The 20,611-nt window shown below is 38.7% G+C and overlaps 1 protein-coding gene across 1 annotated transcript; it reads right to left on the bottom strand.

Annotated features, from left to right (window-relative positions):
• Window positions 1-671: 671 nt before the first annotated feature.
• On the bottom strand, window positions 672-19,508 carry sec13 (SEC13 homolog, nuclear pore and COPII coat complex component). Its single transcript, XM_066698314.1, has 9 exons — window positions 19,341-19,508; window positions 18,717-18,761; window positions 9,449-9,564; window positions 8,926-9,077; window positions 8,385-8,518; window positions 6,660-6,793; window positions 5,887-6,007; window positions 4,987-5,133; window positions 672-1,150 (listed from the first exon to the last, which is right to left on the bottom strand). Exons 1-9 carry the CDS (start codon window positions 19,341-19,343, stop codon window positions 1,040-1,042), a joined length of 963 nt encoding a protein of 320 aa, XP_066554411.1. The 5' UTR covers window positions 19,344-19,508; the 3' UTR covers window positions 672-1,039.
• Between the last annotated feature and the right edge of the window lie 1,103 nt (window positions 19,509-20,611).

Here is a 20,611-nt window from a genome sequence, read left to right as displayed (position 1 = left end):
CATTTGCACATCAGTAAAAAAACAAAAAAAAACACATAAATCTAAAAATATAACAGGGCTAAGAATAAGAACCTATTAACTGGTCTTTGGAACCGAAACAAAATTTACATATATACACAAAATAACTGGTTGTTCACAGACTGACTATACTATGAATATACATGTGTTCAACACTTCATAAAATGCCACTGACTTTTACATCTTTACTATTAGAAATATTGACCAGAAATTTTGCAGTGTGGTGGTATTTTTTGAAGTCTAAAATCATGTTAAGTAAGTCAAGTCTCCTTTTCGGATTTGTTAAAGAGCACACAAATACTGTATGATGGATTTGGCAGCAGACGAATTCTTGATATTGAAGGTTAAGTTCTAACAGAGAATAAACTTGACTAAGCTCTGATATTCTGAGACTTCTCTCTGATGGAGATGTCAAACTGCCTGCTCTACATATCCACTATGGATGTTTACAGTACTTAATTTTCCAGTGAAAACTCTACATCAAGAATCTCAGACTTTAACATTTCAAACAATTAAGGTGATTTCTCTACACACTGCACACACATCAAACTTGTTTGTTTTCTTTTGTTTGTTTATTTTTTTTATCAATAGGTTTATTAGACTTTGCAAAGATTGGAGCCTGAGCACTAAAAAAACAACACTAAACAATACAATTAAAAAAAAACATTTTATAAAGATAATTTATTTATAATTTTCTTGTGTTGGAGGGGGCGGCCAAACATTTGACGTTGTAAAGATACAAACTGATGTGGATGGGCACCCGTAGGAAATTAAGGCTGAATCAAATCTATCAGCACTGTTGGTTTGTTCTGACAACAGAGGGGACGCATACAAAACGAAGAGAGAATGTCTTGGTTGGATACCATGTGCTGCAATTATAGATTCTGCTATGAACAGTGTATTCCATCGACACAGGCGGAGGCCAACGCTGCCTGCCCTTTTCTGGCTTGTGGGGGGGTGAGGGGGCAGGAGGGATTCGAAGTTACATTTTTTATGTGCCTGGGTCACACTCAAACCCCCATCACTGCTCGCTCTGCTGGCCCTCTGTGATGGCAGACACAGCTCCTTGACCTTTGTTGACATCACTGATGCACGCCCACTGGCCGTCCACCGACTCCTTCCACAACGTCACCTGCACAGAAGAGAGCATGAGTCACCGAGTGCATTCTGAAATGTGTACACAAATCAAAACTTGGAGGAAGAAAAAAAATAACAAACAAAAAACACTGCATCCATGCCAGTCCTCCCTTAAAGCTCTGGGGAAAACAACAGTAACTGAGCTCTCGTATGGCATGTGACAGAGACGTGGGAGTCTTCCTGACAGCAGCACTGCAGCACTGCTGGAAGTTCAGCCTGGAAAGGTGATGTTGGGATTCTTCCTCTTAGCATAGAGGGTAGCAACCAGTGTTAATTGTATCAGTTTTTGATTTAGTCTTTGTCAGTTCGACAAAAATGTCTATGAGATATAGTCATACACTTTTCTTTATTTTTAGTCGACTAAAATGACATTGGTTTTAGTCATGCTATTTATTGTATGCACGTTTTAGGTCAATAAAACAACATTTAATTCAGTTTTAGTCATTGGAATATTAAACAAATTAGGTTAAAGTACCTTTTTAATTTTAGAATTAAGACCGCTCTAATTTGTTAGCATTAAAATACATACAATAATTGTGCGGCAACTTATTACTTAAGAAAACAATTTAAGTAACAAACAAATTAATAAGACATAAGGAATCTTAACTATTACTCCACATCAGAGACTTACATTTAAATCTTACAAATGGAATATGATTGATTTCACTCTTCAGATGTCACTTCAAATTAGTTGTATTTTTCCAGTCATATTGTAGACACATTCGTTTAGTTTCCTTCAGTTATCTTACGTTTTCTTTGTTTTCTCATTGTACTGAAGTACTCCCAGACTACAGATGACTTTCTTCTAAGTACTGAATGAATGGTTTCTCACAATTTAGGAACAAACCAGTTGTTTCGACCATGCTCGGTAGCCTAGCTATTTTTTTTTATTTTTTTTTAGATCAGTTTGCATACCGTTATGTTAATAATAACCGTAACATTATAGACAACGTAACTAGCTTTCATGGAACACTGTCTTTCTAATCAAATATCTATTTATTTTGGAGAAAATGATCGCACTCTTAAAACTCTGTGGTTTGCATTCATGTAGCGCATATTTCCACAGATCTGCGCTGCTCCACCAATGGGATCTCTGTAATTCTGCACAGTACTGCGAACATCTGCGCTACAAGAACGCAATTCTCCAGAACTTTCCATGCTGTAGATCCCAGCTGTGTTCAGTCATTATAACTACACTGCATGTCAGTAACAGTCATGCTGCTGGGAGTTTCATTTTATGAGTGATAATTTCATCTCGTTGTATTTTCTCAGATGAAAATGCAAAAATATTAGTCATCATCGTCATTTTGGATAATTTTAGTCCGATTTTCATCTTAACTAAAATTAAAAACAGTTGTTGATGAACATTTTCATAATCAAATTCATCAACGAAATTAACACTGGTGGCAGCACAGCAGTGAGGAGAGTCCACAGGAATTCCACTTCGGTCATTCGTGATTATTTAGGTCATTGTTCATCCTCTAACAACTGCGTGGATAGAAAGAAGACTGCACAGCTGTTCAATTCATGTCATGTTTTTACCAGCTGAAGAGTGTAGTGCTATAGGTAAGCCATCTCAGCAGGTGCTGCCTTTTTCATGCTCGACACGTTTTGAAAAAGTCAGCACAGGCGCGAACGCAGTTCAAAATCCCACTTCAGAGATGCTACAAGAGGTCACAGCTTGTAAAACTGTGAAATGCAGAGAACTTCAATGCAACGGGAGTCTTAATTCCTTCCTTTGCTAACAGAACAAAACCTACCCCCCTTCCCTTCCACCCACATATAGTAATTCCTCAACTTTCATCCTTCCCATGTGAGCTATGACCATGGAGACTAATAGTACTTTTTCTACAGGTTTTGCCCATCTTAGAGAGGGGGAAAAACAGATGTGAAAAGACTATTATGACAGGTTTGCTTTAATCTAGGCACTCTGCTGCATAAAATTGTCTGTAGAACCACATCCTGGCAGAGGAAAAAAAAATATTACTGTGAAAGTGAGAGCAGCTCCTTTTTCTTATATTGAGAAGCAGTTAAAGCAGAAGCAGAAAGGGGAAAAAAATTAAAGTCTTGGATCTCAAACCAGAAGTTCAAACGCATCAGCGCAAATGTCTAAATGCTTCCTTGCATGCAGAAAAACCCACGCATGTAGTGTTTAAAGCGTTTAAAATTTGAAATACCGAACACTTGTCTTGTGAAATAGCAGGGCCCGTAACTCACAAAAGTGGAATAAATAGAGCTTCACATCCATTTAGCATTTCAGAGTAATCCACCTGGCCTTTTCAATTTGTTGCATCTCGTCTATTTGGCAATTCAATTTCAAACAAACCCCATTAGCGGCAAGACACATTCACTGTTTCTTATTCTTTGGCTTGTCGGAGGCTTCATTTTAATCAGGGAATTGGGAGGCGCAAAGAGAATAACGAGTTTGCCTCTCTGTACCCTCCACAGTATTTTAAACTGTACGCAACTGCATAATTAATGCTCCAAATGACTTATTTATGGTTTGGTATTTCAAGTGATGACTTTAACGCGGATATCTCAAAGGCCATCGTGAAACATGGGGAGCTTACTTCCATGGCGTGAAGAGCTAATCAGTCTTTACAGAATGTCTGGTAGCCAGAAAATTCAACTGCTAAGAGTTCCCCAATTTAAAACCAAGATAATTGAATGGGTTCTTATAAGGTTCCAAGGCAGGTGTACTGGTCAGAGATTACAGACTAAACTTAAAAGCACAGGCTGAAGTATTAAAGAGCAGAGACAAATGAGACAAGAAGTTAATTATCTGACTTCCAGCTCAGGGTTTAAGGGACTAGAAAGTATTCTGAAAATCAGATTGAAATAACTGCAGTTCAAGGTATTTTTGTTGTACTTTTTGTGCTGAGGAATCATTTTCTGTTACTCAGTGGTATCCAAAGCCAGGTTTCTACACTTCATTATTCAAACTCTAGTATTGTGCTGTGAAGAGCTAATATAACAGATTTAGTTTTTGTTAAACGGTGAAAATCAACTTGTTCTTCCCCCTTCACTGAGCATTTCTGACAATATAGAGCGTGCAGCCCATACCAAAAGAGGTACAATTAAAGTTTAGTGTTCATTTGCATCAGACTTTTATCCATCAAGTAATAATACTCACAGTTAAACACAAATATGTAACTTTCAAAGTTTCATGTGATAATTTACTCCCTCATTGCATAGACATCAATCAAATTCAAGGCATGCCTTTCTATTAATCTAGGGACATGCCACTTTCTTCCTTAGCATATGCCAACCTAACTGCTGGCTGGGATCGCATCAGTCATTACCGATCTTTACATTTTGTCAATGGAAGACATATGAAAGTGACAGATGTCTTTAATATTCTCCATGTCTATAAAGCAGCACAATCCCTGTCAGACAGCCATGTTCTTTCTGTGCATACACTTTTTTTTTTATTTAATGAATTAACCTTTCATAATACTGCCAGAATGATTACACCCGTCCAAAACTGAGCATTGCACATCTGTACAGTAGTGTCAGCGTCAGCTTAATTTTCATGGAAAGAGGAGCAACCACAAAAGGAAACATACCGGAGGAGTCAAACAACATTGTTTGAGCTGGGGTTAAACAACCCGAGAACTGCAGAACTCCCAAGAAGTTTCTCTCAAGTTGCTTTTGGGGTACCAATATATTTTTGGTATACAGGAGGACTTTCAAGTTAGCGTGCTTCCGAGAATGCAGAAGCCTGTCAGACTAAATGGAGCAGAGTGAGCATCAAAACTAAAACACATGTGGTCTTCCACTACAAGAAAAGAAAAAGAAAATCCTAATGATTTTTAAGAGAAGACATCAAACCTTATTGTCTCCTCCCGAGACGGCCAGGATGTTCCCCGTGATGGACCAGCTCACGTGCCACACCACGTCGTTGAACTTGTGAAGAAGCTTCGCTGACCAGGCGTTTCCTGCTGGGTCGTCACACGTCCAGATGAAGACCCTCCCATCCTGGGGAGTAATGCACATAGTGTCACATGGCACAAAGGCATTCAAAACATGGAAGCCAGCCAAACAACAGCAAGGATTTCTTGGACGCAAACAAGCATTTGCACATTTCATAGCTTACAAAAGACCTGGCTGATGAGAGATATGGCACCAGTTCTAGCACAGGCATTCCAGTTTCAGCACAACCTAAAGTCAGGCACACATCCTGGAGTTTGAAATCAAGTTCCCTTTTCTGTCTGCCCTCATGTGAAACCAGCAACAACCGTCTACTTCTGATACACAAGCTATAGTTGCCGTCAATGGGATTCATAACAGGTCAAGATGCACATTGTTTCTTATGGTAGGGAGGTGTTGAACAAGCCTTGTTGGCCACAGATTCAATGTAGCACAACTTTTATCAGCCAAAAGATACTTTTGGATAGATGCTGATGAAATCTACAAGAATTGAGTGATGTTGGTAATCTTTCGACAGATTTTCATTTATCACGTATTCAGGTATTGTTTATGGCCACTTTGGTGAAGTCAAAGTACCAGTACTAAGCAACTTCAGTTCGGCATCATCTGGGATTAGATCTAGGAACTAGCTAGCAACTGCGATTTAGGCCCAGCCAAAGCATTCAGACCAATTTCAGGTTATCACTAGGACACCTAATCTGATGGGCATGAACTTCTACTCCAGCCAGACTGTAGAAGTCACAGTGTGCTCAAGGGCAAGCTCTTTAATACATGACAGAAGACACTTTGCTGAAAGGTTACCTGTGAACAGCTGGCGATGGTGCTGGTGGGAAGGCCTATTGAAGGGGCCCAGCCCACGTCTCGAACCCAGTCACTATGGGCTTCTAGTTTCTGATCCTCCTTCCACTGTCCATCTTCCTCTCTGCAAAGCCAAGCCAAATCACAGTTACAAACTGCCTTCTGCTATTCGTAAGAAGAGTTGGCCTGCCGAATTATTATATAGCATCCACATAATAGAAAATTATAGAAAAAACACACAGTCCAAACAAGGACAAGTACAAACACTCTGGAGGCCTTTCACACCAATTTACACAATTTCTTCGCAGACCAAAAGCGTAAAGCTCAAGCACACATTGTTAGGTAAATTACAAGTCCTCACAGGGATTTTATGGTGGTGTATATACATTAAAGGTGATAATGAGAAACCTTTTGTCTTCATCAAAAAAAGAAAAACCAACAAAACACATTTTCACATGGCAGGTTCTGGCGGCAATGCTGTTACTTCGACAGATACTGAAGGAAATATTCACACCATTGAAAATGATCCATCAGTGACATAAATAATGCTTGCAACAGTGCTAATAGCATTTCACTGGAAAAAGCTCTTATTCTGATCTCCCTTACTGCACCAGAATACTGTGCTTCGTGCAGGGGATGAAACATCTGGATTTATAGAACTTCTATTATCTGCCCACTGTGTGCCACATCTTGGGGGCAATATGATCGGATTGCCGCCTCCACACTGCCAGTGCAGTCCTCGGTGCCTGTGCTATCCGCGTCCCCATCACACTTACTTCCACAGCTTGACCAAGTTGTCACAGCCTCCCGATACAAATCTTTTAATGAGGCTGGGTTTCTGTCCCGACGGCTGGTCAATGAGACTGCCAGGCACCACGGCAGGAGCCCAGCTCACTGCATTGCAGCCGATCTGCAGGAACACAAACCAAAGCAGTAAACACAGTAAAACAATAAAAAAAATAAAAAAAACACAAACAGCTACCACCCAATCAGCAGAATCATATGGCTTTCCCTTTGCTTGCTCCAATTACAACAGTGCGATCTTCAGCTTCTCACATCTGAAGGTGTTATAATCCTCAGAGACGGATATAACAAACTACAGTGAGAAACAAGACGTTTTCTCAAAAGCTAAAATAGTTATATTTTGACAAAATGTCAAGGTGTGTGATGCCAATGCTACTCACACAACTGCAGCATTTCCCTGTAATGTGGTTGGAACATGAGTGTAATTCAGGTTATAAATTCTAAGAAGCAGTTTGAGTGACTGATTACAAACTTCAATACCTTATTACTTTTTGTTGTTGTTTTCCATTTTAAGTCAGACAAAAAAAGGCAGCTCGTCTAACTTCCACTGTATTCACAAGGAGATTTGACTATGCATCTGAATGAAGATAAACTTCCCAGCCACCTAGATGTTAATCATCCACCGAGCACCCTGCTTAACAATCTCTCATGGTGCCAGAAGAGACGAGGCAATCAGGAGTTCAGATGCATACCGATGCAGACTTGCCATTTAAATCTTAACTTCAGTTATTTCACTGACACACCATTAGAATGAAAATTGGGAAACAAACAAAAAATAATAAATTGCAATACACAATACAGCACTGCAAGGGAATATCTGACAACTCTGCTTTGCCTGACCTTATTTGCATTTTATACCGACTGCCTCAGCTCAGTTGAATTAATTTTCAAAGACAATGACAGCAAAATAAAATCTAGCTTGGCTGTGGAAGAGTTTAGATGGAATTACATCAATTTCAGTAGACAGATTAAACCAGGTGCCTCCATGCACGTGAATTATGAAACCTCAAATTGTGAATCAATCCACTCTACATTATATAATCGACATGTTAATCACATTCATTTTATAAGACCTCTCGTTTGTCTTTCATTTCTTCACTATACGTTTTTGTATGGCTTTAATAATGCAGACATGCTACTGTTATGTACCTGGATGCAACCATATATTATACACCCAATTAGTATCTCTCCCCTCGGTGCTTTATTCTTATTATTTTTTGGTAACGTTTTTTCATTAGCGCTAACGCAGCAAAACTGCTTTAGAGACTGTGAGCTTGTCCTGGTGTGACGTCACACATAAATGAGACGCAGCTTCGAGTGAGCTGGACTTTTCTCAGAGGTGTCACTTCAGACTTGTTTTTTATACACTTAACCTTAGAACCTACACATAAAAACTACACAGATAGCCTAGTCTTGTCTTACCAACAGTATTATAAAAGTGAATAATTATGATACCCCACCTTTAAGCTTGAAATGTAAATGCTAGCAACTTATTGATACAAGAAAAGGGTCAAACACCATAAAGAACTTCAGAACTGCAATTAGACTTCTCCCATTTTTCCCCATTCCCGGTCCTTAATACCTGAATCAGAAACTAAGCTCTCTACTTTGCGTGCCAGAGGTATATGGCAGCTTCAAACAAATGTCACCCTCAGCTTAAACAGGACTGTCTGGAAAGCAAAGAGGAAGGTGCTCACAGTGTGTGCGTTGCTGATCTTCTTGACATCCCACTGTCCTTCCCCGGAGTAGGTGAGCAATGAGATGGCCCCATCTGAGCTTCCACAGGCCAGAATCAGGCCAAAGTCATAGGGCCCCCAGCACACCGAGTTCACTGGGCAGGAGAGACACAGAGAGACATGCTCAGAAGGTTCACGCCAATCCACAAGATCACATTCACATTGCAGGAACTTTTACCCATATAGTGCAAAACCCTCACCACCTGGTCTCTACAAACTGCCAACACTGGAATATTCTCCAATGCTTTCACACTGACACAAATTCAGATACGTAAAGACACAGACATCTCTAGCTCATGAAAACAAAAACATATTTGCATACTAGTGTGCTAAAATTGTTGGAAAACCCAAACAAAATATCAGAGCAAGGTAGATAAAATCTAAATCCAATTCTAATGCATTGCAAAGAGACTACGAAAAAGTGTAGGATTGGGATAAGATCAATGCATCTGTGTATGCATCATCACACATGCAGCACAGCATGTGGTGTTTGCCTGATTACCTGAAGAATCGTGTCCTGTGTATTCATACATCTTGTCCCAGGAGCCATTTTCCTCTTTCCATATGATCACTTTTCTATCGTAGGAACAGGATGCCAAGATGTTGCCGTACATGGGGTGAGCCCATGCAACCTGCCAGACCGGTCCTTCATGGCTGCAGGTAATCGAGAAGACCATTGGTTAGAAAAAGCTCCAAATACATCTGAAAATGTATCTGGTGTTCACAAAGCATCTGTTCACTTCAACGGAAGTATCCCTCATCTCTCCTGGTTTGTGTCCCATGTTAAACGCTCAAACTTAAACAAAAATATGTATGTTATTTAAAATTATAATCATTAAAATGTGTACTTTCTAATTAGCTAAGATTATGCATTCACTCCTCCAAGTAAAAATAATCAAAGAAAATAACATCTTGAATTAAAAACAATCATGGCTTTTACCAAAAAAAAAAAAACCTGCATTTGTTCAAATTTTACGGTGACTGGATAGAACAGAAAAGGATCCAAGAAGGACAAAGACACTCACCCCCTTAAATCAGCCACCAGGATCTGGCCACCGTTTTTGACGTCAAAAATTTTGACAGACCTATCAGAGGAGCAGGTGGCCAGTCGGGTGCCGTAGTAATCCATCTGAGCATCATGCTAGGAAAAGGGCACAGTGCACAGGAGTCACACAGAGATCATGTATAATCAGTGCAACTGAGTTTGTAGGATTGCATAGAATAGACCATTCGAAAAGGTCTTATTTGACACTTTCATTGACACAATCAATTTAATATTTAATAAACTGCAATAATTTAGCAGAGTTTTTATGGGAGCAATCTGGACAAAGTATCTTTGTAAAGGTACAACAGCAGTGTTTCAGCTGCAATTGTATCCAGAGCCCTAACCATCACACACAATAAATGCCACAGATTCATAGCCATTAGCTCTTATGCAATCTGTTTTTCTGCCCGCTAACGTGTGTGTAATTATATATACATATATATATATATATACACAAAGTGAGGGAAAAAAGTATTTGATCCCCTGCTGATTTTGTAGGTTTGCCCACTGACAAAGAAATGATCAGTCTATAATTTTAATGGTAGGTGTATTTTAACAGTGAGAGACAGAATAACAACAAAAAAATCCAGAAAAACGCATTTCAAAAAAGTTATATATTGATTTGCATGTTAATGAGGGAAATAAGTATTTGACCCCTTCGACTTAGTACTTGGAGGCAAAACCCTTGTTGGCAATCACAGAGGGTCAGACGTTTCTTGTAGTTGGCCACCAGGTTTGCACACATCTCAGGAGGGATTTTGTCCCACTCCTCTTTGCAGATCCTCTCCAAGTCATTAAGGTTTCGAGGCTGACGTTTGGCAACTCGAACCTTCAGCTCCCTCCACAGATTTTCTATGGGATTAAGGTCTGGAGACTGGCTAGGCCACTCCAGGACTTTAATGTGCTTCTTCTTGAGCCACTCCTTTGTTGCATTGGCTGTGTGTTTTGGGTCATTGTCATGCTGGAATCCCATCTCATCTGACCACAACACTTTCACCCAGTTCTCCTCTGAATCATTCAGATGTTCATTGGCAAACTTCAGACGGGCCTGTACATGTGCTTTCTTGAGCAGGGGGCCTTGCGGGCGCTGCAGGATTTCAGTCCTTCACGGTGTAGTGTGTTACCAATTGTTTTCTTGATGACTATGGTCCCAGCTGCCTTGAGATCATTAACAAGATCCTCCCGTGTAGTTCTGGGCTGATTCCTCACCGTTCTCATGATCATTGAAACTCCATGAGATGACATCTTGCATGGAGCCCCAGACCGAGGGAGAGTGACAGTTATTTTGTGTTTCTTCCATTTGCGAATAATCGCACCAACTGTTGTCACCTTCTCACCAAGCTGCTTGGTGATGGTCTTGTAGCCCATTCCAGCCTTGTGTAGGTCTACATCCTTGGACAGCTCTTTGGTCTTGGCCATGGTGGAGAGTTTGGAATCTGATTGATTGATTGCTTCTGTGGACAGGTGTCCTTTATACAGGTAACGAGCTGAGATTAGGAGCACTCCCTTTAAGAGAGTTTAAGAAAGTGCTCCTAATCTCAGCTCGTTACACCTGGGAGCCAGAAATCTTGCTGATTGATAGGGGATCAAATACTTATTTCCCTCATTAACATGCAAATCAATTTATAACTTTTTTGAAATGCGTTTTTCTGGATTTTGTTGTTATTCTGTCTCTCACTGTTAAAATACACCTACCATTAAAATTATAGACTGATCATTTCTTTGTCAGTAGGCAAACGTATAAAATCAGCAGGGGATCAAATACTTTTTTCCCTCACTGTATATATATACACACACACGCATATATAAGTTATTTTAGTTACAAACAAGTGCAAATCACAATAGGCTAACTCAATTACCACATATACAAAGGGCCTATCTTACCAATCATATACAAAATTAATCAAATATCAAGTCAAATACCAATATCCATTTTAATTAATGCACAAACTGCACGCTTTTGATATATTGATCCTAATATTGGAAAGATGATGAAAAAAACATTAATATCAATTACATCCCAACAATAATGACAATTTATTTTCATATAAACATGATCTCTCACCATATTCCACATGAAAGACTCAAATCCGAACAATTAATTTCCCAAAAAAACCTATCACATTCCAGAGCCCTGGTTCACAAGAAAGAACTTGGATCCAGAGTTTCCTTTAACCCATATGGTTCCATTCTTTTTAAAGTGAAAATCCAAAACGCTTCTGTTTAGCAAATGTTTAATGATATTCCATCCCCTTAATGGAACTGCTATTTTTTCAATTGCCACAAATTTCAAACTTGAGGGTGATACATGATTCATTTTTTTTTATATAATGTCTGGCTGTTGTTATTGCGAATAGCAGGTTTATGTTCTGATTTACGTATTTTTCAATTAATCGGTTTGTCCTATATATGCTAGCCCACAAGGACATTTAAGCATATAAATTACATGAGTAAAATTACAATTAATATAATTCTGAATTGAGGATTTATGTCCTGAATGTGGATGTGTAAAATATTTTGTAGTGTATGTATTAGAACAATCTGCCACAAGGATAATTCCCTTTCAGTTAATCTTTTAACCAGTTCGCTTTAACATTACTGCCACGCTTCACATAAAATCTAGGAGTAGAGGGAATAAAGGATTTTAGTTGAGGATCACATCCCAGCATTTTCCAATGTTTTAAAATGATGTTTAATAGTATTATGCCTCGGATCCGCTGGCTTGTCGTGCCGTGTCGTGCGCAGTCGCAGAGCTGTGTGTAAAGCAGGCCGCTGTGATCCGTCCCTCTGTGGGTTTGGTTTGCGTTCGTGTTAAAAACAGACAGAGATCAACAGTACGAGCGACACAGCCTGACGAGAGAGGACTTTGTGTCTGTTTTATTATTTCTGCTTTACATGATTGTAATCAGCGCAATAAATACACGTTTCTGTTCAGACATATTAGGAAGAGCTGAACGTGTAGAGACGACATTATATTCAGACAAGCGTGTTCACATAAGAATACGTTTCCATGTGCAACAGTAACTACATGTTTGCTATGTATTATTATTATCGTCATCATTTGTGCTGGTATATATGTGTTTGAAATGGCACAGCGTGACTCCCTTAACTTATTACTCTTTCTGCAGATTCGTAACTGCAAACGATACTTTTTGCCGTATTATTTATAATGTACTTATCAGACGTCCTTAACCAGGGCAAGTTACAGTTGGAACAAAATACACACGTTTCACATTAATCATCCGGATACAATATAGCAGCTTTAATTGAACTGAAGTGCGCGTCTCAGTCATGGCGTTTATGGACGCATTTATTAAACCAGTCCTTAATGTTTTAGAGGGAAACCCAGATCTGCTGTATTTATTTATTCATTCATTTATCTTGTAAATGGGCGCACGTTAATGAATCGTGTTCCTTCAGGATGACTGTCTCTGGATTGTCCTGCACACACTCAACACACAGCCTGAACACGGCCAGCTGTCATTCAATATTAATACCGTCGGCTGCTGATGCGATTATTATCCTTCAGTTTATTGGAACTAGTCAGGCGCTGCACCGGTCTGTGTTAATACACTCGGATATGAACTGTATCAGTCATTGTTTCTGTACGTGGATTTCACTCCATGCTGCTAATAAACTGTAATTTCTTCGTGATCGCACACGGCACTTGAGATTATATCTTCCGACACAATGTGTCTGATCTCCTCCTGTGTCTCAGTCAAACACACACCTCCAATTGTGACAGTGACTGGTGTCCTCAGTGGGACGGACACGTCCAGCACCAGCAAGTTAACCGACACAAAACAAACGCGTCCAGTGGAAACGGGGCATTAGACAAATAATTATGTTAGTTACAAAAGTAATACCTTGTTCCCTTGAAACTATTTTTTGACGCTTCCAAAAGTGTTTCTCGTTTTAAAATCTTCGCTCTATTAAAATCTGTTTTTATTGTATCACTTTTGTAACCCCTTAACTGAAACCGATTCTGGAGATCTTTAGCTTTACATTCATAATCAGATTAATTGCCACATACTCTTTTAAGGCGTATGAATTGACCATAGGGTATGTTTTTGATCATATGTTGCGGAAGATCACTTCCAGCATGTAAGATCGTATTTTGGTCAGCCAGTTTCCGAAAAATTGAAGTATTAAATGTACCATTAGAGTTGATAGAGATATTCAGATGTAAAAAATGCAATTCATTTTGACTATATTGCATAGTGAATTTCAAAGTGGGATAAGTACTGTTAATATAATTGCTAAACACCATCAAATCAACTACAGAACCAGTCCAAAGTAAGATTATATCATCAATATATCTTTTCCAAAAATAAACATTTCATAATAGATTGGAGGCTTAATCATTAATATATCCTTTTTCCCCAATAACCCAAATATAAATTTGCATAATTTGGGGCAAATGATGAACCCATGGCTGTACCCTGAGATTGTAAATAATACTTGTAATTAAACAAGAAATAGTTGGACTTCAAGACAAATTCTGTTATTTCTAATAGAAAGTTCATAGGAATTCCATCTATTTGGGGTTCAAAATATTATGATAGTGCCTCCAAACCCCACACATGTGTAATGTTAATGTACAAACTTGTTGACATTAAAAGAAACAAGGAAAGATTGTGGAGGAGTTACACAATTTGAAAGCAATCTAATTACATCTCGAGTATCAGACAGATGGGAAGGTAAGTCTATGAAGAGTTTTTAAATAAAATTATCCAAAATTTACTTAATGACTCAGAGACAGACCCATTACCCGATACTATGGGCCTATCAGGCAGTTTTGTAGGGTTCTTATGTATTTTTGGTAATGTGTAAAACACTGATGTTATAGGAAATTCTACTTTCATGAACTCAAACTGATTTTGTTTAAGTTGCTTTCCAATGCATCTTGAAGGACAGTGTTGCTTTCTTGTTTTAATTATACAATTGGATCAGCTGTTAATAATTTATAAAACCCTGTATTATTTAATGGTCGCATTATTTCACAAACATAGTCCTTAGTATTCAGAATAATAATAGCCCCTCCTCTATCTGGAGATTGAATTACTATTTCATTTTCTCTCAAATCTTTAATAGCTTTTCTTTCTGTTTGACTAACATTATGATAAGATGTTGGACATTTGTTTAGAATCTTGGCTATATAACTTTCCACTAATTTAATAAATGTATTTTGTGTCCCTACAGGGAAGACAGTTGACTTTATCTAAAGGATTTGATTCAGTCACAATGTGTTGTTTAGTATCAAAATAATGTTTAAGATAAAATTGTCTAAAATATATACATTTGTTTTTTTACATACATGTATACATCAGCAACAGCAGCCTTTAATCGATCCACTGCTAGATGAAGGCCTCCCCAGAAATGTTTCTACTTGTACAGCATCTCATTTCCAGGTCACGATAACAAATCTCTTAATTTAATCTTTCCATATTTTACATGGTTTTCTTCTAAGTCTTTTTTCATCTCTTGAGATCCATTATATAGCTTATTTTGTCCATCTTTGGTCTGTTCATCTTGCAATGTGTCCGACCATTCAATGATGTCACACACAGTACTTCTGTTTGTTCTTGGATCAATTTGTTTGTTTTTCTGTCTGCTTGTTATTTCAATAATACATATTTTCATGCTTCTTTGTGTTGTTTCTGTATCATTTAGTGACCAAAATAGATAGACAATACACCCCCCCACCCCCCCAGTATTTCGATTTAAATTAATAGACTCAAATTATATGTTGCTCAGAAAACCTGTCAAAAACTTGTCATGCCAGGATGTTCGATTATGTATATGTGACTAAACATTGTCTAGGCTTCAGAGGGAACTCTGTATGCACTGATGGGCAAATACAAACACTTTTGCAGAATGATTGCCTTCCTGGATGAACTCATTCAAGAAGATTTAATTTGTGAACATTGTCAGCATGTTGAAATCCTAGAGATCAAGGTCTGTGATCTTGAGGCTCAGCTTGTTGAACTGTGCTGTATTAGTGATATACAAGAACTAGTCATTCAGCCCATGAGAGAGATGGTGTGCATGCCAAAACCTAGGAGAGTTGAGACCTTAGAGCAGGACAATGTAGAGAACTGCTGGGTTACAGTAAGTCATAACCACAGAAAAGGGCGCGCACAACCCTTAGAGGCATCCCAAGAGCAAGAAATGCCCAACAGGTTCCAACTGCTGGACATTGAGTTGGACAATGACAGCCCAGAGGGTGATAGGAGGGCAGTTGAGGACCAGAGTAGCATGGTGCCCACTTCCCCCCAGAAGAGGGAGGCAGTTAGAGGTTCTGCAAGACAAATTTAAAGAGAAGGGAAAGAAACTAAATAGCAGAACCTCCATGGTACTTTTCTCCTAAATACTTCCGGTACCACGTGCATGCCCAGAGAGACAGGCAGAGATTAGAAAGTTTAACACATGGTTGAAATATTGGTGTAGGGAAGAGGGTTTTAGATGTATGAAGCATTGGTCTTTCTTCTGGGATAGACGGGACCTGTACAAACCGGACGATCTACATCTAAAAAGAAGGGGGGCTAACGCATTGGGAGAGCTTATGTGTAGAGAAATTGAGAATCTTTTAAACTAGGGACCAGGGGGGCAGGGAGCTCTGACAATGGGAGATGTTCCACTAAGGAAAAAAACCTAGGGAAACTGTTAGTAGGAAAGTCCTGAAATGTTTGTACCTCAATGCCAGGAGTATAAGGAACAAGATGTTGGACCTAGAAGCCACAGTTCTGGTGTGTTACTATGATGTTGTAGGAGTGACAGAAACATGGCTTACAGAAAACAATGGGAATGAATACAAGTTGAAACGATGCACACAGTTTAGGAGGGACAGACAATCGAAGAGGTGGTGGGGTAGCATTATGTCAAAAATGACATTGAGGCAGAAGAACTCAAATTAGATCCTAGTAACGAAACAGAATCTTTGTGTTAAACATTTGAATAAAATATCCGGAAGATTAGTGGTAGGAACTAACTAGACTCAGATATTCAGAAAGATGTTGCATTGTACAGTAATCAGGACTGTGTGTAGCAAGGATGTGGCAGCTATAATGGGGGATTTCAATTTCCCAAACAGACTGGGAAAGCCCAGCTGGGACTACAGAAGCAGAAATAGAAATGGTTAAGATGGTAAATGACTGCTTTCTAACTCAATTTGTCAGGGAACCAACCAGGCTCAGGAGAAATCTGTACCAAAACTTAGCTAATTGAGGACCAAAAAACATTGGCCAAAATGGTTTAATAGAAGTATGCAAAAAAATAAAGAGAAAGAAAATGTTGTATAGCGCATACAAAATGGATAGAGACTAAATAAAATACAAAGAATATGCTGAACTGCAAAGAGATCTTAAGAAAGGGATCAGGAAAGCAAAGAGGGAAATAGAAAGAAACATAGCTGTTGGAGCTAAAACTAATGCAAAGAGCTTTTTTCAATACTACAACAGCAAGAGGTCAATAAAGGAGGAAGTGAAACAGATAAAGGGCAAAAACTGAAGTATCTTGGAAAACGAAGATGTGGCAAATGTTCTAAATAAGAATTTCACAGAGGGTTTTACAAAAGAAAAAACAGATAACATGCCACAGGTTAACAATCAGTCCATTCAAACCCTAACAGAGATCAGGATAAATGAGGAGGAGGTAGTAAAGGCACTAGCAGAATTAAAAACAAACAAATCACCTGGGCCAGATGGTACATTTCCAATAGGACTTAAAGAAACGAGGGAAAATATTTATAGGCAGCCAACTAAAATATCCCAAAAGACACTTAGAACAGGGGATGTGCCAACCGACTGGAAGACAGCAAATGTCAAACCAATCCACAAGAAAGAGGACAAAACTGAGCCAGGAAATTACAGACCAATCAGTCTCACCTGCACCTTGTAAAATGTTGGAGAAAATTATTATTATTAATGAAAACCATATTCTTGAAGATGGTCAGCATGGGTTCAAACGAGGCAGATCATGTCTTACTAATCTATTCCAATTATTTCAACATGCAACTGCAGCTGTATATCATGTGAAAGCATATGATATGATATACTTAGATTTTCAAAAAGCTTTTAATAAGGTTCCACACCAAAGACCTCCTCAAATTGGAAGCTGTAGGCATTCAGGGTAATGTAAGTAGATGGATTATGAACTGGTTGATGTATAGGAAACAGAGGGTGTCGATTAGAGGAGTCGCTTCTAACTGGAGTGAGGTTGTTAGTGGAGTTCCACTGGGATCAGTACTAGGGCCTTTGCTTTTTCTAATCTATATTAATGATCTGGACTGTGGGATAGTTAGCAAACTTGTCAAATTTGCAGATGATACTAAAATATGTCACTCAGCAGATACAATCTCGGCAGCACAGGCTATTCAAAGGGACTTATTCAGTTGTGGGCCGACACCTGGCAGATGAAATTCAATAAAAAAGGCAAACAATGTTAGGGTATATTGTCAAAAGTGTAGAATTGAGAACAAGGGCAGTAATGTTCAGACTGTACAATGCACTAGTTAGAGCTCATCTGGATACTGTGGACAGTTCTGGGCTCCACACTTCAAGAAAGATATCGCTGCTCTAGAGGCAGTTCAGAGGAGAGCAACCAGACTTATTCCAGGTCTGAAGGGAACGTCCTACTGAGAGACTGAGGAACTGAACCTTTTCACCCTGGAACAGAGGAGACTACATGGGGACTTGATCCAAGTCTTCAAAATCATGAAAGGCATCGACCACATCAAACCAGAAGAGCTTTTCCAGATCAGCAGGGACACACGCACCCGAGGACACAAATTGAAATTGGGATTCAAGGCATTCAAGATGGAAAACAGGAGACACTTCTTCACACAGAGAGTTGTCACAATCTGGAACAAACTCCCCAGCGATGTGGTTGAAGCTGAACATTTGGGAACATTTCAAAATAGACTGGATAGGATCCTTGGATCACTCAGTTATTAATGGATAACAAACAAGCACAATGGGTCGAATGTTTACAAACGAGAGGAGGCCATTCTTATGTTCTGACCTTCTTATTACTTTTGTACACTGCTGATTTTTGGGTAAAGTCTGTTTAGTGACATCTGCTTAGTCTGTAATCTGTTGCACCATTATCAAACAAAGGGCAGAGAAATAAGTCTTAAGATTAACACTAATGCAATCTTACACTCAGTCACAGTATAACACAGTGTCACTGCAGCAACATAATGTGAAAGCATCTACTTCAAAAGAGTATCATCAAATAAATATACTCACGATCATATCCTCATGGGACGTGTCCACGGTGTTAATAACGGAGACCTGGAGGAAAAACCAACAGACAAAATATTAATGCTGTAGGCCATAGCTACCTGAAGGAGTTATATTGGTGAACATGTACACAACAGGGGGCATTGCCATATGTACAGTACTGCGAACCTAGTTTTACAGTAACCCATAGTCAAGTGATACAAGTAGCCTATACAACATACAACATATACAACAACATGACACGAGTGTATCCTTTAACGATGGATGTCAAGAAGCCTCTTATATTAATAGCTTTGAAACAAATCGGAATCAAACACAACACACAAGCTCCTAGGTTTTCAAAGCTAATTAATACGCCCGGTCTCTCAAAGTCCAACATCCCTCGTAAGACGTGGCAAGGGTATTAACCAAACAGCGTGATCCAGCTCTTCATCTGAACCTATACTCCGCTGGAAATTGCTCTCGAAAGCTTTCCGATGATGGATACAACATAAACATACACGATATCCCAATCTTTTATTTCAATGGATGAGACACTATACCGGTAAAAAACTTGAAACGCACCACTGGCACTACAGCCAGCTGGCCAAGCTTCCTCTATCGGGGAAACGCAGGACGAGATTCACTCACCATTGTTGCGTTGCAGACTATCTAAATTTGTTCTTATGGAAAACAATAAAATATCAATATATAAATGTGTAATTTGGATTAAATGTAAACTCCAACTGCTTCAGTTTTCCTCCCTCTCTCAGACGTGGCAAAACCCACCGCTCGGCTTCAGCTTCACTTCCGGGTTCATCGCGCTCAGGCACTCGGGCTACAACAAGTGCTGTCGGCACGCAGGTCCGCCCGGCCGCCGTTACTGCAGCTCGCTGGGACAGGGTTCCCCAGAGATTATTAACACTTTATTCAAATAACCGTGCCTATGTGTGTGGTTACAATTATTCATATATATTGCTTATTTTACAGCTGTTTTACCGACTACATGACAACAGGACATTTACTTATTTCATTGCAGATTCTGAAGGTGTCAGCCCCATTTAAACAACAACACAAAAATGAAAAACTAGGTTCAAAGAGAGGACCTTTACATTGAAGTGTTTGTAAAGGGAAAAACTTGATCTAGAAATCAAATGTTAAAGTTAAAAATGGCAAAAGGGGAAGGAGAAAAGTATTTTTGTAATTTATTAAGAGTTGTTGGTTGTTAATACAGTTGTCATTCTTTATAATAGATACTAGATAATAGATTTGAATTTATATTGTAATGGTTTACCTAGTATTAATTATTAATGCAGTTTTTATTAATTAAATTAAACATTTCAGTGTCAAATTAGTTGCAACTATTATTAGTTAAACTTCCATTACTTTGTATGTATTGCCCCATGTCAGATTCTATAGCAAGAGATACCATTTCCCATTTAAGCCTGGTGTAGGGTAGACTTAAAAAATGACTTAAATTTAATACCAAAATTATTTTTAAAAAATGTTGTGCAACAGGCCTATCTATTTTGGGCTTAAATTTAAGTCTAAGACCTACAAATTGGTCTTAAAAGCATTTAAGACCTTTTATGCAACCGGCCCCAGATCCCTGACCCCAACTACCACTCCATGCTAATACCTTATGCATACATAAATAAGCATGAGTTACACTTATCTAATAGAACAAAGGAATTATGATGATGATGCATTTTCACAATTATTATTAATATCATTATAAGTTGTAAAATATATTGAAATAGCATTAGCAAAATAACGAAAGGTGTTGGAGTTCAAATAAGTGCATCTAGTCGTTCCTTATCCAATTTTAAATTACAGCCAAAGTAAATAATTGCTTTGTTGCAATACGCATTAATGCCACTTGGCGGCGCTACCTTCAAAGTTAATTTGACTTGCGTCTATTT

This window comes from Amia ocellicauda, chromosome 3 (assembly GCF_036373705.1).
Source record: "Amia ocellicauda isolate fAmiCal2 chromosome 3, fAmiCal2.hap1, whole genome shotgun sequence".
In the NCBI taxonomy this organism is placed as follows: Eukaryota; Metazoa; Chordata; class Actinopteri; order Amiiformes; family Amiidae; genus Amia; species Amia ocellicauda.
The sequence above is the reverse complement of the archived record's forward strand: the minus strand, read 5'-3'. Positions and strand labels throughout refer to the sequence as shown.